This window comes from Podarcis gaigeae, assembly GCF_964106915.1.
Source record: "Podarcis gaigeae genome assembly, chromosome: 11".
In the NCBI taxonomy this organism is placed as follows: domain Eukaryota; kingdom Metazoa; phylum Chordata; class Lepidosauria; order Squamata; family Lacertidae; genus Podarcis; species Podarcis gaigeae.
In genome coordinates, this window is record NC_139687.1 from 2,323,601 (window position 1) to 2,348,518 (window position 24,918).

At 43.6% G+C, this 24,918-nt stretch overlaps 1 protein-coding gene across 2 annotated transcripts in view; it reads right to left on the minus strand.

Moving 5' to 3' along the window:
• The window catches only part of ALDH1A1 (aldehyde dehydrogenase 1 family member A1), a 66,742-nt gene that overhangs the window by 34,482 nt on the left and 7,342 nt on the right, over nt 1–24,918 (minus strand). Inside the window, exon 2 of one of the 2 annotated variants that reach the window (XM_083702074.1) lies at nt 7,028–7,101. In XM_083702074.1, coding sequence (XP_083558200.1) covers nt 7,028–7,087 — 60 coding nt within the window. In that variant the 5' untranslated portion in view covers nt 7,088–7,101. Of the gene's footprint in view, nt 1–7,027; nt 7,201–24,918 lie in introns of those variants that run through there. The other variant, XM_083702073.1, reaches the window with a different exon arrangement.

A 24,918-nucleotide genomic window follows, 5' to 3' on the forward strand; every position in this document is an offset into this window, starting at 1 on the left:
ATGATGAATGTTTGCTGTTTTCGTGTCTATCCTGAGTCTGTAAAGGCAGTAAGGTTTCTGGCATTGCATTGAAGTTTTCACCTTTTCATAACAAAGCACTAGAATGAATCCTTTTGGAAGTTTTGACATCCTTTTCTGGAATCCCTGATCTGTGGATCAGGACAATAGTATACTGCTGTCTGCTGCATCATTTATTCGATCAGAAGCAAAAGCATCCCAACGAATGGGATCAATGGGCTGCAGGCTGCATATGGATGAGGGACACACTGAAGTGGAACTTTATTGTGCATTAGACTGAGTCGTGGCACACCTGCCCCCTAAAAGGCAGGCTTGGCTATGCCTGACACTTATGGGCTAAGTTTTTCATCCCATGTTCACACTTCAGTATGCCTCTGGAAAGAGAAAATGTGTGTCCATCTTTCTTTCTTTTTAAATCATTAAAAGCCTATGCAGAATCAGTCACGCAATTTCAAAAAAAGCTGTGCTAAGCAAGCAGATATAGAATTTTGTGGATATATCAAATTGCAAAGTCCCAGGTAGGGAGAAGAGAAAAGAAGCTACTACAGGTCTTCCTTGGACCGTTTCAGGTCCCATTTCCCTTTAGAGGCACTCAAATTAATTTTGTTCTTTACCTCTGCCAGTCTCAGCTAGTGGCAAATACTGGTAAGTTGCTGAAATTAGAAGTTGGGTGCTTCAAGTTCAACACTGGCTATCTATTTCGATCCGGGGAGCCTTGTCAATGCCTGCATTGGTTTCATGATCCCTTGTGTCACCATCACAGAAAGTAAAATATTAGGCAGTTAGCTGGCATTATTGACATATCAGATGTGGTGGTTAATCTGGATTTGGACATAGCACATTTTAGAAATTCCTATGCTGACTAAGTATTTTATTTTCGACATAATTCAAAGGGAAAGCCTGCATTTTTCACCCTTCCTTCTTTTTTAGAGAAAAGAAGTAAGAACCTTATACCTGCAACATAAACACACACACACCCCTCCCTACTTTTCTGGAGTGTTTTATAATCTTAAAAGGCTGAACACTGCTGCCAGTTTCTGAAACTTGTTAAATATTGCCAAACTCTCACCGCATCTCCACGAAGGGCACAGAGCGGTCGGTGCAGGAGCAGGTAAAGAGGCTGCAGAATTGGGTCCCTCCACAGGGTGTTTCTTCCAAGCATTTACCAAGGGGGAACGATCAGATTTGAGAATAAAGTCACAACTCCAGACCTTTTCCTCATGCTTTCAACATTCCAGAAGAGGCCTCCCAAATTTCTCCTTCTTTTCTTTGCGAAATATTATGCTTTGGGGCTGTGATCCAGCCAAGCCTGATTTCAATGCGAGAGAGTTGAGCACATGCTTAAAGGTGAGAAACTGTGGCTTAGGGCTGACAGGTATCGAAGGGAAGGAGGGCGGGAGGGAGCCCACCCTGATGTACCTGCCCTTTTGCCTTGCACAACACTTCTGTGTGTAACTATCAGCATGTGATCCTTCAGCAGCAAGGAGATAAACTTCCGTCACCTGCCAGAGTTTGCACACCCAACTGCTGGGAAAGGCACAGACTGGCTGGAATGCTCAAAAGCCTGCTGTGTCCTACCTGCCCCCAACTCACAGCAATCTCTGGCCAATAAAGTGATATGCAAAGGGCCCTGCTAGTGGTTCTCTTAATTGCACAGCTATTTTCCTTTCTCCTTCAGATGACCTGAAAATCTTCAAAACGTTTGCTGCCAATCTGTACAAAGTTCAAAGATACTTTCTATTTTAGCAATTATACTCTGATGCAAAGAATAGCAATGTGCTGGTGGTAAGATGAGAGACCTACTTTAGCGGTTCGATAAGATAATACCTTTCTGCTTATCCGTTTGTTTGTGCATAAGCATGGAAAGAATTTGCTATGATATCCTTTGCTTCTATGGCAAGCTTGTTTGCAACATGGATTTTTTTAAGGCAGAGGACTTAGCTGGATATATGGAAAAAACAATGAAGAATCTTGTGGTCCCTTAAAGACTAACAACTTTATCACAGCATAAAGATGTGATCTCAGAACCACTGGCAGTCATCTTTGAGAATTCCTGGAGAACAGGCGAAGTCCCGGCAGACTGGAGGAGGGCAAATGTTGTCCCTATTTTCAAAAAGGGGGAAAGAGAGGACCCAAATAATTACCGCCCAGTCAGTCTGACATCAATACCAGGGAAGATTCTGGAGCAGATCGTTAAGCAAACAGTCTGTGAGCACCTAGAAAGGAATGCTGTGATCACCAATAGTCAGCATGGATTTCTGAAAAATAAGTCATGTCAGACTAACCTGATCTCGTTTTTTGACAGAATTACAAGCCTGGTAGATGAAGGGAATGCAGTGGATGTAGCCTACCTTGATTTCAGCAAGGCATTTGACAAGGTGCCCCATGATATTCTTGTAAAGAAGCTGGTAAAATGTGGTCTTGACTATGCTACCACTCAGTGGATTTGTAACTGGCTGACTGACCGAACCCAAAGGGTGCTCATCAATGGTTCCTCTTCATCCTGGAGAAGAGTGACTAGTGGGGTGCCACAGGGTTCTGTCTTGGGCCCGGTCTTATTCAACATCTTTATCAACAACTTGGATGGTGGACTCAAGGGCATCCTGATCAAATTTGCAGATGACACCAAACTGGGAGGGGTGGCTAACACCCCAGAGGACAGGACAAAAAAAAATGAGAGGCACAAATACAAGATGGGTGACACCTGGCTTGAGAGCAGTACATGTGAAAAGGATCTAGGAGTCTTGGTTGACCACAAACTTGACATGAGCCAACAGTGTGACGCGGCAGCTAAAAAAGCCAATGCAATTCTGGGCTGCATCAATAGGAGTATAGCATCTAGATCAAGGGAAGTAATAGTGCCACTGTATTCTGCTCTGGTCAGACCTCACCTGGAGTACTGTGTCCAGTTCTGGGCACCACAGTTCAAGAAGGACACTGACAAACTGGAACGTGTCCAGAGGAAGGCAACCAAAATGGTCAAAGGCCTGGAAACGATGCCTTATGAGGAATGGCTAAGGGAGCTGGGCATGTTTAGCCTGGAGAAGAGGAGGTTAAGGGGTGATATGATAGCCATGTTCAAATATATAAAAGGATGTCACATAGAGGAAGGAGAAAGGTTGTTTTCTGCTGCTCCAGAGAAGCGGACCCGGAGCAATGGATCCAAACTACAAGAAAGAATATTCCACCTAAACATTAGGAAGAACTTTCTGACAGTAAGAGCTGTTTGACAGTGGAATTTGCTGCCAAGGAGTGTGGTGGAGTCTCCTTCTTTGGAGGTCTTTAAGCAGAGGCTTGACAACCATATGTCAGGAGTGCTCTGATGGTGTTTCCTGCTTGGCAGGGGATTGGACTCGATGGCCCTTGTGGTCTCTTCCAACTCTATGATTCTATGATTCTATAAGATTTTGTGGGCTACAGTCCACTTCACCAGAGATATGAAGAAGTATCCTCAGTTTCAGGTACTTGATGGTTAGAGGAGGTAAACTGTCAGATCCAAAGTAAGTATGGGTGGTGGTAATTTACATTGTTGCAGAAGAGTGGGGCTGATAGCACAGACATCCTGTCACTGATAAACCAACTAAAACATGTAGTGTGATAAAAATCCATTCTGCTGATTCAATCCACAAGTTATAGCAGCCGGTGTACCAGATGGAGCTGGTAGAAAGTTTCCCTGGTCACAGAATTGACCCGCGCCTCCATGGTCAGCTGTGAGTCCAAAATGACTCCCAGGCTGTGCACCTGGTTCAGGACCAGGGAGCCCCCCCCCACTTGCCTGCCCCCTGTCCCCCAAAAACAGTTGGACTAGATGATCCTCAGGGTCCCATCCAATATGATTCTATTCTATTCTATTCTATTCTATTCTATTCTATTCTATTCTATTCTATTCTATTCTTATGTGCAACCCTTGAGATTCATTCACCTGATCAGCTTCCAGTGATATGCCATCATCTGCCAACATGGCACTTCTGAATTCTCTTATAAGACAAACAGGCTTTTCTCTACACAACACTACTCTAAAATGGCAGCATGGCAATATAGAAAAAACAGGAAGAGGCCATTTTAGCTTCCAATGACACTGCAACCAACATAACGTGAATACGGGAACTTCAAAAGAAGACTGCAGTGTTGTTAAGCGCTGTCTTTTCTGGACTGAAACTGCAGAATTGATTTATTTTTTTTAAAGCATGTTCTCACTCAAAGAGAGCATGTGTTGCGGATGGGGCCTACAGAGCACCCTGCAGTGACTAGGCAGGTTGAATGGGGCCTAGTGTTGTTGGTTGTGTTGCTGGGGCAAATTTGATGTTGCCAATTTGGGGGTGGGATCAGAGGATATATAAGCAAGGTCCACAGCAGGTTACTTTCTCTTTCGCTGTGGACATCGGATCACCCGCCCGCCCTCCCTTGTTGGGCTTGCGCCTTGACCTTGCTATGCCTGTCATGGGGTCGTCTGTATTGGTGCGAGGGCCTGGTAGGAATTTTTCCAATTGGCTGATTAGTGCGTGCCTTTTGGGTTTTGCCTACTACGTAGCAAATCGTCACAACTTGTAAGGTTAGCGGTTAGGCATTGGTTAAATTGGTTGGTGGAGGGGTACGGATTGGCTGTGCCTGCCCCTCCAATGCTGCTGCTGCAAGGGAATTCCGTTAAAGGAATTCAGGGGCTTACCATCCTTTCGTCCAAACCCCTGGAACCGGGTTTGGGCCGTGTAAGGCCCCTAGGAGCATGCAGGGAGAAGCTGAGGGTCTGTGTCGCAGCTCCAGTTATCCCTGCACTTGTTCCTCCACACTGGCTTTCGCTGGAATCCGGAAGCCAGTGCTGTCCCCAAGGCGGGGGGGGGGGGGACAGCTAGTCATAACCAATGCCTAAGGAACCACTCACAATTTGTATGCTAATAAAGTTGTGGCCAAAATTATGCCAAAAACCTTAAACAAAAATTATGTGTGTTGTGTGAGTTATTGGGACGGGGTGCTTGGGGACCTCAGCACGCAAATCTTTTTTTTTTTAAATCGTTTTACCAAAGCTAGGATGTATGTTGTGTGTGTCTGTATGAAAGGCCCGGTTAATAAGATAATTATCACCATCATACTTCTCTGCATTTTGTTTTCTTTTGACTTCACTGTTTACAATCCTTTCCCCGTCCTGCATTCACATATGCACGCACACACCTGCAACGTAGGATAGCATTTCATACATGTGATCAGGTAGATTGCAGTCCTTTAAAGCTTATCCCATAACAGATGTTAAAGTGCCACAAGACTCTTTGGGTTGCAGTCAATGCTGCATGTTTTGAGTGGTGTTCTGCTCATGCAGCGTGATTTCCCCTTCCTTCACACTCCCAGTATCTGCTCCAAAGGGTCTCATAGCCCCCTGAGGCAGATTCTGAGGGAGCACAGGACCAAATGGGAGAGGAGAGGGGGGAGTTTGGTTGTGGAAGTGGAAGTCTGTTGTGTGAGTGGAATGGATACAACCCACTGTTGTTTTTCTGTCGAGAGCTTCTGGAAACTGGATATACAGGTTTATTATGTCCTTGGAATATAGGAAGAACATGAAAACAATCTAGTTTTATTTTGAGAAGCCTTCTGCTTCCTAGTACATTAATGCCTGAATACTAAATATGTTAGCTTGAGTCTAGCTGCAGCCAGGCCCTATGCAACCAGTGATTCAAGAGAGTGGATTGGGCTGCACATTTCCTTTTGCTCTCAAGGCAGATAGGAATGTGCATCCCCATCCCACATGTGCAGTGCAAATACAGATTCCATGAGGTGTCTCTCACCCAGATTCCCAAGCTTGCTACAGAGGAACACTTTTGCTGAACTGCAGTAACTATACAACTATATACGGAATGTGCTTGGGGGTGTCTTTTCTTGCACAGTATTACAGATGACATGATAACATAAGAAGATTTTGCTAGATCAGGCCAAAGGCCTATCTAGTCCAGCATCCTCTTCTCACAAGGTCCAACCAGATGCCACTGTAAGCAGAACCTGAGCAACATGTTCAGCTCAAATAAGATTATTGCCATTCTGTCCAGTACTGGAGGTTGAATCATCCTGCTGCATCCAAGTCCTCCAGCTTAGCTGGCTAACGACAAGCCCTCAAGCCAGGGACCCTCTTATTTCCCCCAGCCCTTTGCCTTGCATGTCAATGCCTTTTTTAGATTGTAGAAAGTCTACTAGCAAGGATTGTCCACCTCATTATTGCTCTCAAGTGGCTGGCCTGCTTTTGTGCACTTCTCTTCCAGGCACGTAGGCGATGCATGTGTGTTGTTCACATTTCAACAATTCTGCTGGATTTCCCCCCAAGAAACTGTGCAACCCTACACACGTCTACTGAGAAGTGAATGCTCAGTGGTGTTTACTCCCAAGTAAATGTGCAGAAGATTGTAGTCTACATATTTTAGGAATGAATTGTAATTATAAATCAAGGTTACATTCCCTAATACAGTAACATATTCTGATTTTGCCCTTTGCTGATTTTATCTTTCTTTCTGTAAACCATTAATACTCTGTTATAATCCAGTCCTGAAAACACCGCTGTGGAAGTAATGCTATAATTTCTGCAGAACTTGTTCCTAGGCATCGGTCAAATCCTATACACATCTCCCAAAACAAAGAAGCCCCAATCTCACGCCTATGTCCTTCAGAGAAGGTGCCACTGAACCCAGTGAGGCTTGCTTTGAGTAAAGATGCATAAGATCCAGTACCATGGTTAAGGCTGAAGCCTTAAAATGCTTTGGGCTCACAGAATCATAGCTTCAGACATAATTCACACCGAGCAACAATTGCAACCATTCTGAAACAGGATGGCTGTCAGCAGCCACACTCTGCGGAAACAGGGGAGAACCTCAGGGAATAAAGCTGCAGTGAGATCCATAGGTAAGAACCGGCAACAAAGTTAGATGCACTGAGATCCAAAGTGAGAACTGCACAGACCTGCAGCAATAAGACAGGAGGAGATTGCCTCAGTGGCAGAGCTAGAGGGAAGTTAAGCCACATAAATATAACTAACCTTAGTATACTGAATCTTCAGATCCTTGAGGGGCTCTGGCAAAGCCGGGGCAGTTGACATGCTTGGACTAGTTCCTGAAACACAGGTGAAAGGAGGTTGTAAGAAAAGTTCAGTGATATTTGCCCTGACTGAGCACTTCGATATAATTGTGCCTTTTTATCTGAACTGGCTATAGTATATTTGCATGCAAGAGTATGATTGGACGAACAACTGCACAGCACAGAGAGAGAGGGGGGTTACTACAGCTAATGTGCGACACCTAGAAAAGCAGGCTGTGTACTTGGGTGCAAAAGTCCATATGAGGTCGTGGCACTCTCTATGTGTGCAAATAGCAGCCTGCTCCTTTTCACCTGCAAGAATAACATACACTCAGAAACATCGGTATAGATAACCTAAAAAGAGTTCTGAAGATACTTCAGAGCTTTGGAAATTTACACAAATATAAACTGTCTGTTGGTGGTTGTTTTTTTAAAAAAATAGTTCCTGTCTTTCTAGCAGTGACAAGACAGGCGAAAATTCAACAGGTTCAGCTTTTCCTGGCAGGAATTGCTGTGGTAATATTGAAAAGAGTGTTTAATTTGAATATGTCAAATCAATGCATTTTTAATAACTCTTGGAAACATTCTAGGCAGCAGGAAACCATGCTGGCTTTTGCAGCAAAACCAGCTAAGTGCCTTGCAGCACTTTTAAAACAATCAGATTTTGTGGTTCATCAGTAATATCTTCAGCATGTGCCTTCCAGAGTGCAATGCTATGACTGCAGTGTCAGAGCCCTCTGTGTGCACCTGGCCTGTGAGGGGGTAAAGCATTACCCATGGCTCCAACCTTTAGGTAGTACTGCCATCACCCTGCTTCTAAACTTCCAGGCTAGTGGGTTGCAAACACATAGTCTTCAGGCTCTTATTGTAGGAACTGGGAAATCTCCAATTGGCACTAGAAGAAAGATTCAGACCATCTTCTCCCGGTTTCCTGTTTGCCAAGATCTTGGAGCCCATTACTGGAGCTAAGCTGCAAGTTAGGTATGGGCAGCATATTTGGTTTAGTTTAGATTCTCGTGAGACCAGACCTAATTCACAGTTCCTGCTGAAACAAGATATGAACTGAAGCAGGTATGCTTTCTGAAATTTTGTGAAACTATTCTTCTTGCAAATAATAAGCACAACAATGTGTGCATTGAAAAGTATAAATGTATTATTATTGAAAATAATGCCATATATAATAAAATAAAACATAACATAACACATAAAATGCATTGTATAAGAGGAAATTGCTTGCAAAATAGCATACAAATATGGATATGTATTAGGAAAAAATCACACTAAAACACTGATAAATTTTCATTTTTATCATTTATTAAATTAATATTAAATTCCAAAGATCACAGGGTGGTTCACACAACATAAACATGGAAAATGAAAACACGAAATACATAATAAAATAACCCCCACCCCACAAACACATTTAAAAGGCTATACTGTATGATGTTTATTCAGCCCAAGGCACCTAAAGATCTGTAATGAAGGTGTCAGGCAGCCCCCCTGAGGAGAGCATTCCATAAACATGGAGCCACTGCTAAAAATGCCTGTTCTTATGTTTCCACCCTCTGAGCTGCTCATGGAGGGGTCACACAAAGAAGGTCCTCAGATGGGCCGGTCCTTCAGGTATTGTGGTACCATTTAATGAGCCATTTAATGCTTTACAGGTCAAAACCAGCACTTTGAATTGGGCCTGGAAACTAATTGGCAGCCAATGCAGTCAGTGGCATTATATGCTCAAACCATCTTGCCCTGGTGAGCAACCTGTCTAATGAATTCTTACACCAGCTGAAGTTTCCAAACAGTCTGTAACACTTTGTATAACAGTTTGCAGTACAGTGGTACCTCGGGTTAAGTACTTAATTCGTTCTGGAGGTCTGTTCTTAACCTGAAACTGTTCTTAACCTGAAGCACCACTTTAGCTAATGGGGCCTTCCGCTGCCGCCGCGCCACTGGAGCACGATTTCTGTTCTCATCCTGAAGCAAAGTTCCTAACTCGAGGTACTATTTCTGGGATAGCGGAGTCTGTAACTCCGCTATATGCATATGTAACCTGAAGCATATGTAACCCGAGGTACCACTGTAATATAACCTAGAGGTGACCAGAACCTAGACAGCAAAACTTAGGCTATCCCTGTCCAAATAGTGGCACAGCTGGGCCACCAACTGAAGCTGATGGAAGACACTCCATGCCACCAAGGCTGCCTGAGCCTCAAGTGACAGCACAGGATCCAGGAGTACTCCCAAGCTACATACCCACTCCTTCAGAGGAAGTGTTACCCCATCAAGAGCAGGCAACCTCCCAGCCATCCGGTCTAGGGAGCCACCCAGTAACAGAGCCTCAGTCTTATCTGGATTGAGCTTCAGTTTGTTGGCTCTCATCCAGTCCTTTACTGAGGCAAGACAATGATCCAGCACTTCCACTGCCTCAGCTGCAGATGTAAAGGAGAAGTAGAGCTGCATGTTGTAAGCACATTGCTGACAACCTCCTCCAAACTCTGTTTCAGGTTAAACAGCATAGGGGATAAAATTAAACCCTGGGGAACCCCATGTTGAGGATTCCACAGAGCTGAAGAGCATTATTCAAGCATCACCATTCATGTAGGACCAGAACCACCACAAAGCAGCGCCAGTAGGATGCTATGGTCGATGGTAGGGTGGATCTACACACAGGGAAAACGCCCCCACTATAAATAAGTCAGAAATTAAATCATTATAACAAAAGAAAAAAATGCTATGTAAAATTTGCATAGATTTTTTTTCTCTCTCTCTGGTGCCATCTGGTGTTGCATGTTTATAACAAATTCAAAACACTGTTTTTAGACTAATGTAGCTGAGTCCTTAGATTTTTCTGAATCCATGGAGGGCTTCTCAAGGAGTGGTCTTACTGCTGCCTCCTTCAAACAGGCAGGGACCACCCCCTCTTGTAAAGAGGCATTAACCACCTCCCTGGCCCAGCCAGCTGTCCCCTCCCTGCTAGTTTTTATCAGCCAAGAGAGGTACGGGTCCAGAGTGCAAGTCCTAGCTGATCCAAACACATTGTCCGTGTCCTCAAAACTTACTAACTGAAATTCATTCAACATAACAGCACTAGACAGTGTTCTGGACACCCCATGAACAAACAAAAATCACAAATGGATTGTAGAAATGAATTTGAGATTAGGAAAATGGGAAAGTGAAACCAAGAGATTTGTCCATTTCTCATTGCGGGGGGGGGGGGGGAGTCCAATCCATGGGAGGGAACCTAGGACAGCAGCAGGCAGGTCATGTATGCAGGAGACCTTCAGAGATGGGTGCTTGGGGCAATTATCACTTTGCCAAGGTAGGAGAGGTGGTGTCCACTGGAAGGATTTTGTGACAGGACAAGCAGCATTTGTGCAGGGCATTGTGGCATCAGGTTGGTATACATTTGAGAGTTCATTCCTTAAAGATGCATAAGACTAGGCAGTAAAGTTCTGGCAAACAGCAAAACCTTTCTCCTGACTATACATTGCAGGTAAAAAGGCACCTAGTTCAGTCTCCCCCACCCCTCCCAAAAAAGAAGATCCAAAAATACTTAGGAAGAATGCTACATTAACTGGATTTCTGCCACTTAAAGGGAGAAAAAAAATGGGGTGGGGATAGGGATGGCAACCTTCCTTGTGAAATGCATGTCATGTTGATTGGGCTGCCTTGCCTTTCTGTGCAAAATGTTCTCCCTCCCTCCATGACTGGCAATTTTTTGGTATAATCTAGATGCAGGGTGTGGTAATGCTCAAAAACATCAGCAAGGTTTTGAAGTGCTCAGCCTTGCCCTTTAGCCCTGCATATTGCAACACAAGATGGTTGGCACAGAGCTGTTCGCCTTATAACATATCTGGCGTCTCTTAAAGATTTCTATCTAATATATAATGTTTCATAAAAAGAGATGGACAAATCCAACCTTGTGCTCATCCACGGATGCAGCACTATGCTGTGCACATATACTGAAGACACACACACACACACACACCAGCCTCTGCAAGGTTTTATTTTCCCTGTTCCTGCATGTAACTACATGCAGAAAGAAGAATAATATAACCAGTTTATGTGCATTTGAAAAGCATTGCTTTCCATGAATTCACTTGCATAAATATTGTGCCGTTACTGGCTCTGCTGCTTTGCCTTCATCAGCAACCTAAAATTCATGGTGTGCAGAGCTAACAACAGAGACAGTTCCACTTGCTTAATTTCTCCTACCAGGCTGCTGTGAAAGACAAAGGAACGGGATCAATAAAAATTGCAACTCTGCTGTAAGCTGCAAGTCTTTTCTCATTCAAAGATTGAAAAGTGGATGCAGTCAACTGGAGGTGAAGAAAAACACTCTGCACAAGTCTAGTTGGCACTTTATTTTTATTACTTTATAAGCCCCAGAGCTGCACTGTGAGATTGAAACCAGATTCAAGGTTCACACCCTGCAAATACCTCAGTCAGGAGGACCAAGGTCTGTTCACCTGTTGAGCAAGATGGCTAGCTGCCCAGAACCACACCACCAACCTGTCCTGTCCTGTCCTTCCAGTTTAGCTCAAAGCCCTCATAGTTTTGCTTGTTCCAGCAAATCCTTGGTAGTGCCAAAGCCACTCCAGAAATAAGCCATGGGGCACGTTACAAAATACATACTCCAACTGCATAAAGGCAAGACAGTTTCTGTCGGAAAAAAGAGTGGCATCGGGTGAAAAGCATTTCATTCTTAGCTACTACCACAATCTGGGTTCAGTCCCTAGAAAGAACTTCAAGCCTGTAGCCTTTGAGTGTCGGAGTGATGTAGCTCCCTGAGGTGAGCCTGCCATGTGTCCCCTAAGCTCGTCTTCTCCCCTCAGGTGTGGTGCTGCTTCTGTCATCAGTGCTGTCAGTCTGGCTGGCATCGATGTGAGAAATGGGCAGGAGGCACCATATCAGCCTTTGCCTCAGAGAGCAAAATGTCTTGGGCTGACCCTACCATTCATGAAAGGAACAAAGCAGGACTCACACATCCTCACACTGTTGGGATGTGGCAATACCCCAAATTGCAAAAGAATACATAAAGTTAAGATTTTAAATGAACATATTGTATTTCTATAACATAGATATGAAAAGAGTTAAGAACTTTACAAAGAATATGTATGTGGCCTATAGCCAATAGAACATACAGTAAGCGAATAATTGTAGTTTCACAGCACTGGAAAACAGACACCGTGCAAATGATGACAACAATATATCTCTCTAGCCGCACTGACTGCATGTTATCTTCCAATGCTGACTGTACTACAGCACAAAGATATGGTTGTCCAAAACCTTGACATCCTTAAGAAAGACTGCATTTGGAAGACATATCCAGTCAGCATGATTAGATATGACAGAATACATTGTTGTGATAATATGTGCAGTGCCTGCATTTCAGGGTTTGGAAGTCACGTGAAACTGTTTGGTTAGTACTATATATAAATGGTTTGGTTAGTATTGTCTCCTCCTCTGAATGCACCCCTTCTGGAGTTAGGGGATGCATGGAGTTTCCAGTTTCATGAGCCACATGCTGCCATATGAGGCCCCTGCCAGCAGCCTCTTCCCGCTCTGCAATTTCCCCTTCAGTTTTCAGGGGTCTCTCCAGGTAGAGCAGGACATAAGACCCAGAGCAACACTGGGCTCAGTACTACTTGCAGTCTTCCTGAAACCACTTTCCATACTTAACTGCTAGACACAGGTTGCTGCAGTTAGGGGATTTTTCTGCTTCAGGTGTCAAAATAAATTGACTTGGATGCTATATACTTTGATTTTTTGAGGGTTGCCATTTCCTGCTTTGTCTCAGGTGGCAAAACAGCTATGAATGCTTGCTTTGGCATTTTAAAATTTTCTTAATATATAAAGCATCCACCAATATTACTGACTTTCCACTTACTACAAAGCTTATGGGTTATAATAATTGTGCCAGCAAACAGATCAGATTCCACCAGGACAAGTTTCCAAACAGACAAGGAATGATTAATAGAAAGTTAGGTATTCTGGAGTGTCACTGGAAGAAATGGAATGCAAAGACTTTATTTTTTTTATATATATAAATATTTTTATTAATTTTACAGAATAGAAGAAAAACAGATAGAAGAAAGAAGAATATAAAAATTTCATAGATCTTTTGTCAAAACTACTGGACTTCCCCACATCCTCCAGACCTTAAATTATTTAAAATACAAACTTCAGCAATTTGTCATCTTGTTTCATAACTTATTGTAACTTTCAGTTTATCATGTTATCAAATTCAAAATGTTGTACGCCAATTCTTATATATTTTAATCAAAACACAATAAAATTATTTCCTGATTCCACCTCAAACTTCTTATACCTTGGTTTTCATTTCACCTAATTGCTATTGCTGGGGTTAAAATTTCCTAAAAAGCACATTTTCTTAACATTCATACAACTTATAATGTTTTTGTAGATAGTCCTTAAATTTTTTCCAGTCCTCTTCCATTGCTTCTTCTCCCAAGTCTCGGATTCTGCCAGTCATTTCAGCCAGTTCCATGTAGTTCATCAACTGCGTCTGCCATTCCTCCAGAGTGGGTAAATCTTGTGTCTTCCAATACTTTGCAATGAGGATTCTTGCTGCTGTTGTTGCATACATAAAAAAAGTTCTATCCTTCTTTAACACGTTCTGGTCTACCATGCCCAGAAGGAAGGCCTCCGGTTTCTTAGGTAAGGTATACCTAAATACCTTTTTTAGCTCATTGTAAATCAACTCCCAGAAGGCCTTCACTTTCGGACATGTCCACCAGAGGTGAAAGAATGTCCCTTCCGCCTCCTTACACTTCCAACATTTATTATCAGACAGATGATATATCTTAGCAAGCTTGACTGGGGTCATGTACCACCGGTATATCATTTTCATAATATTTTCCTTCAAGGCACTACATGCCGTGAATTTCATTCCGGTGTTCCATAACTTTTCCCAGTCTTCAAACATAATGTTGTGCCCAATGTCCTGTGCCCACTTTATCATGGCGGATTTGACTGTCTCATCCTGTGTGTTCCATTTAAGCAGCAAGTTATACATTCTCGAAAGCAATTTATTTTTTGGTTCTAACAATTCTATCTCTAATTTCGATTTTTCCACCTGGAATCCCACCTTTTTGTCCACTTTAAAAACTTCCTGAATTTGGGCATAGTGCAACCAATCTCGCACCTTGTATTTTAATTTTTCCAAGCTCTGCAACCTCCAATTGTCTCCAATTTTTTCAATTATCTCCCAATATTTTGGCCAATAGGCCTCCATGTTAAGTCTCTTACGTGCCTTGGCCTCCACCGGTGAAAGCCACCTCGGGGTCTTACTCTCCAATAAGTCTTTGTATTTCATCCAGACCATAAAAATTGCTCTTCTGACAATATGGTTTTTAAACCGTTTGTGAACTTTAACCTTGTCATACCACAAATATGCATGCCACCCAAACGCGTTATCAAACCCTTCCAGATCTAGGACATCAGTGTTCTCCAGCAAAAACCAATCTTTCATCCAGCAGAAGGCTGCAGATTCATAATATAACCTCAAGTCTGGCAGGGCAAATCCCCCTCTTTCTTTCGCATCCGTTAATATTTTAAACTTTATTCGGGGCTTTTTGCCCTGCCAAACAAACTTAGAAATATCCTTCTGCCACTTTCCAAAACATTCCACCTTGTCCACGATCTGTAGGGCCTGAAACAAAAATAACATTTTCGGCAATACATTCATCTTTATAGCTGCTATTCGGCCTAACAAGGAAAGTTTCAATCTTGACCAAGTTTCCATATCTCTTTTAATTTTGGACCAACATTTCTCGTAATTATCTTTAAATAAATTCAAATTTTTGGAGGTCAGATATACCCCTAGGTATTTCACTTTTTTAACCACATTTAATTCTGTCTCTTTCTGGAACTCATCTATTTCTGTGGATGCCAAATTTTTTGCTAAAACCTTAGTCTTTTGCTTGTTCAGCTTAAATCCCGCCACTCGACCAAAATCAGAAATTATTTCTAAAACTCTTTTAGAACTAGAGACTGGCTCCTGTAATGTTAATACCAAGTCATCTGCAAATGCTTTCAGTTTGTATTGTTTCACTCCGACCTCGATTCCTTGTACCAACCGGTCCTTTCTAATCATGTTCAATAGCACCTCCAGAACTGAGATAAACAATAGAGGTGATAGGGGGCACCCCTGTCGTGTCCCTTTTTCTATTTTAAATTCCTCTGTCACCACATTGTTTACTATCAATTTAGCTTTTTGTTCTGAGTAAATTGCTTCTATTCCATTTTCAAACCCCCGTCCCACTCCCATCCCTTCCAAATTTTTCTTCATGAACATCCAAGAAATGTTGTCAAAGGCTTTCTCCGCATCAATAAAGATTAACACCGCTCTAGTGTTGAGATTTGTTTGTAAAAGTTCCAAAATGTCAATGATGTTTCTTGTGTTGTCAAACAAATGCCTACCAGGGAGAAAGCCTGCCTGGTCCTTATGGATCACTTCATTAAGGACTTTTTTAAATCTACTTGCCAAAATGTCCGCAAAAATTTTGTAATCCACATTTAGGAGTGAGATGGGACGATAGTTTTTAATTTGGGTCTTTTCAGTTTCTAGTTTAGGTATCAATGTGATGAAGGCTTCTTTCCACGTTTCCGGTGCCTTCCTCACCTCCATTATCTGATTACCGACCTCCATCAAGGGTTGTATCAAATAGTCCTTCAAAGCCTTGTAATATTTGGAGGTAAGTCCATCAGGGCCTGGAGATTTGCCTAGTTGGAGATTCTGTATGGCACTTTTGATTTCCTGCTGTGAAATTTTACTGTTCAGGATTGTTCTCATTTCCTGGGGTATTTTTTGTAATCCATTGGTTTTAACGAATTGATCCACCTCAAACTCTTTCTGCGGCCCTTGTGCATAAAGTTCTTTGAAGTATCTCTGGAAACACTTTCTAATTTCCTCGGGTTTCTGAACAATTCTCCCTTCAATCTCTAGATTTGTGACTGTATTTAATTTTTGTCTTTTTTTCAACTGCCATGCTAGCAGTTTCCCACACTTATTAGCTGATTCAAAAGATCTTTGTTTCATTTGTTTAATTTTCCATTCCACTTCTTGATTTATCAGTTTCGAATATTGTGCTTGGAAAAATTTCACTTCTCTCAGCACCTCCTTCGACTTAGGCCTAGATCTTAATTTTTTCTCTCCTTCTCTTATTTTCTCTAATATCTTCTCCTTCCTTTCATTCCAGAGTCTTTTCTTTATCGTATTTTGTTGTATTAGGAGCCCTCTCATAACTGCTTTACTTGCGTCCCAGATTGTTCTTTTTTCTACCGTAGTGTTTAAATTTATCTCAAAATAGTCCTTTAAAGTTTTTTGGGCCTTCTTAACAATCTCCTGATCTCTTAATAAAGCGTCATTCATTTTCCATCTGAAGGATCCGGTTGTGTTTAATCTCAATTCCACTTTCAAGGCATTATGGTCGGAGCAGGTTTTTGGGCAGATTTCCACTTTTCTAGTCTTGGGTGCCAGTCCTTTAGATATCCATATTTGGTCGATTCGTGTCCATGACAGATGAGCTTCAGAAAAGAAAGTTCCTTCTTTTCCTAGGGGGTTCTTAACCCTCCATATGTCAACAAGTCCATATTGTCAGTCATTTCAAAAAAGGTTTTAGGTAGTCTGCCATCCTTCGTTATGTTTGCACTTTGCGACTTATCCATGTGTACAGACACAACTCCATTCATATCTCCCAACATAATAATGTTGTTGTAGTCTAGATAGTCCAGTAAAGTCTTATGCAACTTCTTGAAAAATTCCGATTTTCCATCGTTTGGTGCGTAGATTCCTAATATCAAAAATTTTTCTCCTTGTGTTTGAATTTCAATCGCCAGAATTCTGCCTTGTTCATCTTTAAATAAAAATTTTGGTGACAGGCTCTCCTTTGCATATATCACCACTCCTCTTTTCTTAACTTTATCCGAGGAAATAAATTCCTGGCCTAACCTTTTATTAATTAGCACTTTCCTATGGAGCCTTGTCACATGGGTTTCTTGCAGGCAAATAATGTCCAATTGTTCTTTTTTCAAAATATGAAACACTTTTCTTCTTTTTTCCGGAGAGTTTCCGCCATTTATATTCCAACTAAGTAGTTGCAGAGACATCCTGGATCAATTCGTAAGTCTTACAATGGGGTGTCTTGATTTTCCTCCGATCCCGGTGGTGGTAGTACTGGTCCGGCTCCAGGTGTAGGTTCCGGTGGGGGCGGTGGCCAAGAAGCTGCTGCTCCTTTTTGGAGGTCTTCCCCGTGGTCGTGTAGGAACTTCTGCTGATCCTCTGATGTTTTGATTCTTACTTTCCTTCCTTTGTATGTAAATGATAATCCTTGTGGAAACTCCCACCTGTAAGGGATTGCGTTGTATCTCAACAATTTTGTCAGTTCTAAATATGTGGCTCTAAGATCCAAAAGCGGTTTGGGTATGTCTCTGTAAATTTCAGCCTTTTTACCTTGTATCTCCAAAGATTTTTTAAAATGTAGGCCTAGTATCTTGTCTCTTTCTTCCTTTGATCTCAAAATGACCAAACAATCTCTGGCCTTGTCTTTCTTTACCAATCTACCCAGTCTGAATGCCGTCACGATTTTAAAGTCTTTATCTTCTTCTACTCCCCAGAATTTGGAAAATAAAAGTGTCAAAAATCCCTCCAAATTACCTTCCTCCAATTCTGGGATGGCCCTCAGCCTGAGGTTATTTTCCTTACTTTTCAGTTCCACCATTGACAGGTAGGCTTGCTGTTCCCCTACCCGTCTTTGCAGAGGCCTAACTTCTCCCTTAATCTCATCAACCTTTTTGTTTGCTTGCTCTGCTTTTTGATAGGCTTCCTCAGCTAGTTTATGATTTTCAGCTGTTGCTCCTTGCAAATTCTCAATTGCTTGAGTGTGCTGAGAAACCTTTTCAGTCAATTTACTAATAGAGGATGTTGCTTGGTCAATTTTTGTTGATTGATTGTCTACTTTTTGGTTCAAAATTGCTAATTGCTCCAAAATTTGTTTCAAAGCTGCTTCAGACCCTCCTGCTGCCATATCTTCTGGAGCAGGCTGTTCGACTTCCACCTCCTGTGCTGTCAGCACAGTTGGAACAGATGATCTACGTTGATGGATTAAGGTTGTTTGGGTTAGTTGGGCAGATTTCTTTTCTTTTTCTTTAGCTTTAGCTGCTCTTGTTTTCCCTGTGCCGCTCATTCCCCAGCAGCCTCTGTTCAAGGTCAAATTGTCTTTTATTCCATGAGAAAGACAAATCCAGAGTGTAAACAATTAACCTCAGAAAGTCCAAACAAAGTGTAGTTCCCAGGCCCCTATGTCTCCACAATCCACTAGGGGGGGTGGCTCACAGTTTCAAGGAAGGAAAGAGTTTTTCCGCCATTAAAGTTCCTATATTCCCTGTGTTGAATCCTTATAGTTCCGAGACAAAAGGAAAGTTCCCAAAGCTTTCTATTTCTTAAAGAATAGCCACAAGGTCGCAAGAAAGGTGGCAACAACAATGTTTAAGTGTTGAAACCTCAATACATGTAACAGTTTAAACTCTTGTAACAGTAATCCGCAGTTTGACAGCTCTCTTAAGCACTGGCAGCCCGACGGCTTGGTTGTCCCTTTTAGATCCGAAAACAAAGGTAAAGCAAGAAAATAGTTCCAAGAACGAATCCCACAGTTTTGAAAGTAACTTCTCCTTTATCCTTTAAATAAATCTTTAAATGCACAATAGTTCCACTTTTACGATCCCCTTTAATCTCCTCCGCATTCCTCAGAGTCTTTGCTTTGATCTGTTTAGCAAGATCGGGAGGCAGACTTCCTGTTACTCGCCTCCCGTTTTCGGCCAAATTTCCAATTTTTAAATTTTAGATTTAGATTTTGGTACCCCTTACTCACGGGTATGTTACTGCCAATCCAATGTTTTCAAGAAGAAAGGTCGGCGCTCATCGGCAGCAGCTGCGCGGCTTTGCATCCACGGAAAGAGCGATGAACTCACAGTGCCGCTCCCCCTTTCACGTTCCGGAGCCCCTTACGGGGTCCCTTCTGCGCTTCTGGGGGGGCTTTGGGAACCCGCCGAGTCCCACGGCCACAGGCTCGCTCTGCCTGCGGTTTTTCTTGATGGGTCTCCGCTTTGCCGCAGCGGACGACCCTTTTCCGCGGAGCCCCTCTTCACAGCGCGAAGAGGACCGCCATTGCCGTTTCGCGTCGCCTCCGGAAGTGGAATGCAAAGACTTTATTGTCTGCTGAGTTCCTATCGATCCCAGTGAGACTTTGGCACCCCTTTCTTTGAATTGTTCTTGTTGGACACAATCCAAAGCACACATGGTGAGTTTTCTGCTAACTTCTGTTATGGGAAAGGCTCTGTGCACAGGTGCACAAACAGTTTTCCTGCTGTGTGCACAGAAAAGGTTTTGCTTGCAGGGGAGAGTTCCTACCAAGGCAAGACATGTTTTACCTATGAGGCTGTGCACTGCAGTGGCAAATATTTGTCTAGAGTTACAGTGTTCGCACTCAAACTCTGTAGTTTGGGAATGGCACAATGTGTATTGTGGTTCACACCAAGCAAATCCAATCTTTAAAAATATACACCCTCTTGTGCAAGGGGTGAATTTCTTCTTTGCGTGCCCAGGCGGAGACCCCCTGACCCCAAGAGACCACCAGAAAGAATAATGACTTGTGACAATGTGTTATGGAATTAAAAATTGGCCACAACTTTATTAAACCTTTCAGATGTAGGAAGACCTTGGCTTAGGCATTGGGCACGTATCCCTCCCAGCCTGCAGCTGGGGAACGGGGGTTCCTCAAGGAATGGGGGCTCCTCTGTCCAGTGAGCACTCAGAGCACTTCATTTCCTTAAGAATGGATAGGTTTGATCTTCTTGCAGTCCATGGGACTCTCAAGAGTCTCCTCCAGCACCACAATTCAAAAGCATCAATTCTTCAGCGATCAGCCTTCTTTATGGTCCAGCTCTCACTTCCATACATCACTACTGGGAAAATCATGGCTTTTACCTCCTCAGTGATCATGGAGCCCAAGAAAGTAAAATCTCTCACTGCCTCCATTTCTTCCCCTTCTATTTGCCAGGAGGTGATGGGACCAGTGGCCATGATCTTCGTTTTTTTGATGTTGAGCTTCAGAGCATATTTTGCACTCTCTTCTTTCACCCTCATTAAAAGGTTCTTTAATTCCTCCTCACTTTCTGCCATCAAGGTTGTGTCATCTGCATATCTGAGGTTGTTGATATTTCTTCCGGCGATCTTAATTCCGGCTTGGGATTCATCCAGCCCAGCCTTTCGCATGATGAATTCTGCATATAAGTTAAATAAGCAGGGATACAATATATAGCCCTGTTGTACTCCTTTCCCAATTTTGAACCAATCAGTTCTTTCATATCCAGCTCTAACTGTAGCTTCTTGTCCCACATAGAGATTTCTCAGGAGACAGATGAGGTGATCAGGCACTCCCATTTCTTTAAGAACTTGCCATAGTTTGCTGTGGTCGACACAGTCAAAGGCTTTTGCATAGTCAATGAAGCAGAAGTAGATGTCTTTCTGGAACTCTCTAGCTTTCTCGATAATCCAGCACATGTTTGCAATTTGGTCTCTGGTTCCTCTGCCTCTTCTAAATCCAGTTTGCACTTCTGGGAGTTCTCGGTCCACATACTGCTTAAGCCTGCCTTGTAGAATTTTAAGCATAATCTTGCTAGCATGTGAAATGAGTGCAATTGTGCGGTAGTTGGAGCATTCTTTGGCACTTCCCTTCTTTGGGATTGGGATGTAGACTGATCTTCTCCAGTCCTCTGGCCACTGCTGAGTTTTCCAAATTTGCTGGCATATTGAGTGTAGCACCTTAACAGCATCATCTTTTAAAATTTTAAATAGTTCAGCTGGAATATCATCACTTCCACTGGCCTTGTTATTAGCAGTGCTTTCTAAGGCCCATTTGACTTCACTCTCCAGGATGTCTGGCTCAAGGTCAGCAACCACACTACCTGGGGTATACGAGACATCCATTTCTTTCTGGTATAGTTCCTCTGTGTATTCTTGCCACCTCTTCTTGATGTCTTCTGCTTCTGTTAGGTCCTTTCCACTTTTGTCTTTTATTATGGAAATCTTTGTACAAAATGTTCCTTTCAGATCTCCAATTTTCTTGAACAGATCTCTGGTTCTTCCCATTCTATTGCTTTCCTCTATTTCTTTGCATTGCTCGTTTAAGAAGGCCTTCTTGTCTCTCCCTGCTGTTTTTTGGAAATCTGCATTCAATTTCCTGTATCTTTCACTATCTCCCTCACATTTTGCTTGCCTTCTCTCCCCCGCTATTTGTAAGGCCTCATTGGACAGCCACTTTGCTTTCTTGCATTTCCTTTTTGTTGGGATGGTTTTAGTTGCCGCCTCTTGTATAATGTTGCGAGCCTCCACCCATAGTTCTTCACGCATTCTGTCCACCAAATCTAAATCCTTAAACCTGTTCCTCACTTCCACTGTGTATTCATAAGGGATTTGACTTAGATTGTATCTTACCGGCACAGTGGTTTTTCCTACTTTCTTCAGTTTAAGCTTGAATTTTGCTACAAGAAGCTGATGATCTGAGCCACAGTCAACTCCAGGTCTTGTTTTTGCTGACTGTATAGAGCTTCTCCATCTTTGGCTGCAGAGAATATAATCAATCTGATTTCGATGCTGCCCATCTGGTGATGCCCATCTGTAGAGTCGTCTCTTGTGTTGTTGGAAAAGAGTGTTTGTGATGACCAGCTTGTTCTCTTGGCAGAACTCTATTAGCCTTTGCCTTGCTTCATTTTGAACTCCAAGGCCAAACTTGCCAGTTGTTCCTTTTATCTCTTGAATCCCTACTTTAGCATTCCAATCCCCTATAATGAGAAGAACATCCTTCTTTGGTGTCATTTCTATAAGGTGTTGTAAGTCTTCATAAAAGGTAAAGGTAAAGGTACCCCTGCCCGTACGGGCCAGTCTTGACAGACTCTGGGGTTGTGCGCCCATCTCACTTAAGAGGCCAGGGGCCAGCGCTGTCCAGAGACACTTCCGGGTCACGTGGCCAGCGTGACAAAGCTGCATCTGGCGAGCCAGAGCCGCACACGGAAACGCCGTTTACCTTCCCGCTGGTAAGCGGTCCCTATTTATCTACTTGTACCCGGAGGTGCTTTCGAACTGCTAGGTTGGCAGGCACTGGGACCGAGCAGCGGGAGCGCACCCTGCCGCAGGGATTCGAACCGCCGACCTTTCGATCGGCAAGTCCTAGGCGCTGAGGCTTTAACCCACAGCGCCACCTGCGTCCCTAGAACTGGTCTTCATAGAACTGGTCAATTTCAGTTTTGTCAGCACCAGTGGTTGGTGCATAAACTTGGATTACTGTGATGTTAAAAGGTCTGCCTTGGATTTGTATTGAGATCATTCTATCATTTTTGAGATTGCATCCCAGTACAGCTTTTGCCACTCTTTTGCCACTCCATTTCTTTTACGGGATTCTTGCCCACAGTAGTAGATGTGATGGTCATCCAAACTGATGCCCAGGATGTCAATATTTATTCTTGCCATCTCATTTTTGACCACATCCAACTTACCAAGGTTCATGGTTCTTACATTCCAGGTTCCTATGCAATATTTTTCTTTACAGCATTGGACTTTTCTTTCGCTTCCAGGCATATCTGCAACTGAGTGACCTTTCAGCTTTGGCCCAGCCGCTTCATCAGCTCTGAATCTACTTGTACTTGTCTTCCGCTCTTCCTCAGTAGCATGTTGGACGCCTTCCAACCTGAGGGGCTCATCTTCCAGTGTCATAACTTTTATATGCCTGTTGTCTTTGTCCGTGGAGTTTTCTTGGCAGGGATACTGGAGTGGCTTGCCGGTTCCTGCTCCAGGTGGATCACATTTGGTCAAAACTCTCCACTATGACCTATTCATCTTGGGTGGCCCTGCACGGCATAGCTCATAGCTTCTCTGAGTTATTCAAGCCCCTTCGCCACGGCAAGGCAGTGACCCATGAAGGGGACTTCCTATTTACAAACCCCTTTAAGAGGGGACCCTGGAATCGCCACTGCAGGGGGCAGGGTGAGTCACTACTTCACGCCTCCCCCCATATACAGAAGATTGACTAAAGGATTCCGCCAAGGCCTCAAACCACCAAAATTGTGACAAATTGCTATGGGGAAGGCAAAACCTGCCAATGTAGGGAAATTCCTTCCCGGTTCTTCAACAGGAACCATCAAAAGTCCGTAGCAGCGCCCACTGAACAGGAAGAAAAAATGGTTAACCTGCAAACAAGCAATAGACAAAGGGAGGGTTGGGTGGGTGAAGCTCCGGAGCCAACCGCATGCTTGCTGCCAGCTCTGCCTCCTATTTATGCAACTGGCCACACCTCCCAAAGGTGCTGATAGATTAACTGGGGTTTGGTGGGAACCCCCAATGACTATGACAAGGAGGTGGGCCAGCCCAACCAGCTGGTGAGTCCTATGTGGCCAGAGGTGCTGCGTGCGGTCCTGCAAAGGGCGCCCACAAAGAAAGGTGTGAGCACTCATTATTGCACATTGCATTTTGGAAAAGAATGCATACAGTGTCGTGGTAAGCAAAGTATGTGGGGCATTTTAAGCAATCACTCATAGTAAGAATTAGTTCTTACAATAAGAATTTGTGCTGAGTCAAAGCATCACCAAGTGAAGACTTTAGAATGAAAGCGGGCACTGGCACTGGCAGAGGAAGAGGAGTGCGGGGGGAGCGCACCGCCCCCAGCAGCTTGATCCCAGTGGGGTTCCATCGTGGCTGCCCCCCTGCCTGCGCTAGGTGCCCCGCCCCTGCAGGTGGCATGCCCTGCCCCCAGGACACACACTACACCCCGCCCCCGCCTGCTCTCCACCCCCCCCCCCGGGCCAGAGCATGAAGCTCCACCACTGAAAAGGGATTTGTGGTGTTCAAAATACCCTCATATAAACTTCACATATGCATTTAATACATGTCTTCTGTGATTGTCTGCAAACTTTACAACCATATAAGAAGCAAGTTGTGGCACAGTGCAGGGTGGGCAGGAAGAGTCACCCAGCTGCTTAGACCTCAAGCTGAATATCCACTCATCTCTTCAGATGTGATGTGGTTTTTGCAGCCTAACATAGCCCCTCTCCCCATCTTCTTTGTCCTGGCTCCCAGTCTCTGGCTCCAACAGCCATTGAGAGATGGCTCTCCTGTCTCTCCTAGCAAATTTGCCCACCTGCAATTTGGCCCAATCATAGCTGGGCTTGGGGGAGTGGCATTGGGGGTGGACCTGAGGCAGACTTCCTGGTGGAGTCTTCACCCAGGTCCACTCCCTGGGTACAAAAACTGGTCTGGGCTTCACCTGAGACCACGGTTGCCTGCAGATCTCCCTCCCTCCCACCCATATTTTCATGGTTTTCACTGTTCTGTTGTGCAATTGTGTGGTATTTGATAGACCTTGCTATGGTTCTTATGGTTGCTGTATGTGGGGTTAGGGAGGAAAATTTCTCATCAGAAGAACTGGCCTGTTTTGAGGGTTCGCCTACCTCACAGCAATCATCACAACATGTGCGGATATGGCATTGGGTAAATTCCTAGTCTCTGGCAGAGGGGAAATTGTGAAACCTCTGCTTCTACCTCCTTGGTGGTGGGGAACCCCGTTAAAGGGATGCCTGGGGAGGTCCATACGTCCAGGCAATGGCTGAGGACCATAGCACTCTCCAATGTGGCAAGTCTGTGGGAATTGCACCTATTTGATGTATGTCATAGGTGAACCCCAAATCAGTCTTGAACCCTGATATCCCTCCAGCAGGTAAGCTGGAGGAGATGGTAGCTACCCAGCACCAAGCAAAAACTCATTTACATCTGCAATCAAT